At 37.8% G+C, this 2658-nt stretch overlaps 1 protein-coding gene across 2 annotated transcripts; it reads left to right on the top strand.

Annotated features, from left to right (window-relative positions):
- The first annotated feature begins 880 nt into the window (after positions 1–880).
- Positions 881–2652, top strand: LOC107575894 (pre-mRNA-splicing factor 38B-like). Of its 2 annotated transcripts, none has more exons than XM_016262211.1 (4): positions 881–1258; positions 1396–1547; positions 1867–1927; positions 2526–2652. In XM_016262211.1, the coding sequence occupies exons 1-4, from the start codon at positions 1199–1201 to the stop codon at positions 2556–2558; spliced, it is 306 nt and encodes a 101-aa protein (XP_016117697.1). In that variant the 5' UTR covers positions 881–1198; the 3' UTR covers positions 2559–2652. The 2 variants fall into 2 exon arrangements, with proteins under 2 accessions (XP_016117697.1, XP_016117698.1); XM_016262212.1 differs by having other exon boundaries at positions 1867–1941.
- Positions 2653–2658: the final 6 nt, after the last annotated feature.

Raw genomic sequence — 2658 nt, 5'->3', positions numbered from 1 at the left:
ATTGGTTGTTATTTTTCCTGTTAAGCTTAAATAGTTTTTAAATAATTGTCTTTTGTTTTAAATGTAGTATTACGTGAGCTGAACTAGGCCGTGTTAGTCAATGGAGGCTAATTGTGCTAACTAGCTTTAGTTCAAAATATGCCTAACGTTATATGAATAGTTAGTTAACGTTACCTCAGAAATTATATTTGTGTCATTATGAACTCACCCACTCGTTGGTCCAAACCAGTAAGATTTATTAGCACACGCAAAGTGTTTTTTTATACTATAGACAGAATGACCGTACATTCAGTGTATTTTGTCGTTCAAAAGCTGGAGAAATGTGACCCTGGACCACAAAACCCGTCATAAGGGTCTCTTTTTTTTAATTTTTTTATTGAGATTTATACATCATCTGAAAGCTGATCAATAAGCTTTCCGTTGATGTGTGGTTTGTTAGGTTAGGACAACATTTGGGGAGATGAACTATTTGAAAATCTGGAATCCGAGCGTGCAAAAAAAATAAAAAATTCTAAATATTGAGAAAATCACCTTTAAAGTTGTCCAAATGAAGTTCTTAGCTATGCATATTTACTAATCAAAAATTAAGTTTTGATATTTACGGTAAGAAAAAATATTTAAAAAAATTTTAATGGAGCATTATCTTTACTTGATATCCTGATGATTTTTGGCATAAAAGAAAAATCTATAATTTTACCCATACAATGTATTGTTGGCTATTGCTACAAATATACCCATGCAACTTACATTTACATTTAGCAGACGCTTTTATCCAAAGCGACTTACAAATGAACGTAGCACGGGTTTTTTTTTGTGACTTATGAGACCAAAACACCAGGTCCCAGTGTTTATTAGCAAGACTCTCACTATCCAACGATATCATTTTGTCATTATAGTTGTGGTGTGAACTTCCCTATTCTCATAGAATTACAACGACTAAATTAAAGTTATCGTCTTTTGTATGAAGGTCCCTTTATTACTACGGAAAATATAGTATCTTTCTATTATTACTGTTGCAAAATAATTTAACAAAATGCAAAAGATTGTGAACTCTTTTCCCACTATTTATAATTTTAAAGTATTAGCTTTAAGTAGCGTATTAACAGTAAGATGTAGAATCTAGGTTTGAAAGAAGGTTAGCTTGGGATTGAGTTGTATTTTTCCTCTAATCATCTGACTTCCTTCTCAGGTCACCCATATGGAGCCATGGGAAAAAGGCAGCAGGAAGACCGCGGGGCAGACGGGAATGTGCGGAGGGGTAAGTAGAAGTACGTGCCTTGAGACCTCCTCGACTTCATCCTCCCATCCTCTTTGTCATTTTGATTAAATCAAGGGAGAGGTTCACTTGAGCAGGAAATAAATCTAGCTGTAGGATTCATGATGTTTGTCTTGCAGGTTCGAGGAGTCGGTACGGGTGGGATTGTGTCCACTGCATTTTGCTTGCTGTATAAGCTATTTACACTGAAACTGACCCGCAAACAAGTGATGGGTCTCATCACTCACACAGATTCGCCCTATATCAGGTCACTGGGCTTCATGTACATCAGGTATGACTCAGAACACATAATATTACCTAAATTGTTTGTTTTTTGGGGGGTTTTTTAGTAACCGTTTCAGAAGTCATTTCATGTTTTGTTTTTTAACACTGCCATAGAGGTTCATGTGGGTGAACTACTTTGAATAATCAAATTCTAGTGTTGAATTTAGCAAAGGAATATGAATACGTTGAGCAGATGTACCCAAATTGCTGTATATGTGATGGTAATTTCATAAGTATTTAGGTCAAGCTACATTGTTTGTTTGGATGATGCATATTTTCTGGCTTCGATGAATACACATTTATAATGTCAAATCTGTGTATTGTAGGTATACTCAACCTCCTTCTGACTTGGTTGACTGGTATGATGAGTTCCTTGACGACGAGGAGGTATGTCACCACGGGTAATGCCTTCATCTCTCTCTTATTTCTGATGTACCCAATTGTAACCAGTAAGCTTTAGGCCAAATGCTGATTGTGATGCACATTGCTGTCCTTCAACCTTTGACCTCATTTGGCTTAATGTTGCTCTTGAGATACACCGTTACAACTGTGTGTGTGGTGGCAAGTTTACCCAAGACTTTATCTCACTGGGTATGCCATGTCTGTTCTGAGATCAGCACAAACTCTTAGCAAATGATCCTTTGAGCTAGATGTGAAGTTACATAGTTATTCCTCTGTGGTTAAATGTGTTAAATTGCATGCAATATTCTCTTAGCCCAGATAAGTGTGTATATGGCAGCATGCCTCTGTGATTCATAGAGACATTTATGTTTGACCGTAAATATCAGATATCCATTACTGGGTGCTGGCTCATCTCTTGTGCTCCTGCATGCCCACTCTCACCGGTAAACAAGTTGGTAATATATTATCCATTTTTTTAAAAAAGTCCAGAGAAGGAGATCTAATTTGCTTTGAGCAGAAATTGCTGCCAGGCATGGTGGTGGTTATGTGTGTCTCTGGCTGACTGCCCTGTTCTCTCTCCCAGATGGCCCTTGTGATGCGGGTGGATTGGATATAGGGTGTGCTCCACACTCTTGGCTGGCGTTCGTGAGTGCAGTTAGACAAGCTCACCCACCCACTCCACCCCTTCACACGCACCGGTACAGCATATATATGTC

The sequence above is a fragment of the Sinocyclocheilus grahami genome, unplaced genomic scaffold (genome assembly GCF_001515645.1).
Source record: "Sinocyclocheilus grahami isolate Dianchi unplaced genomic scaffold, SAMN03320097.WGS_v1.1 scaffold2985.1, whole genome shotgun sequence".
Classification (NCBI taxonomy): domain Eukaryota; kingdom Metazoa; phylum Chordata; class Actinopteri; order Cypriniformes; family Cyprinidae; genus Sinocyclocheilus; species Sinocyclocheilus grahami.
Note: the sequence above shows the minus strand (reverse complement) of the source record. Positions and strands in the feature narration are given on the sequence as shown.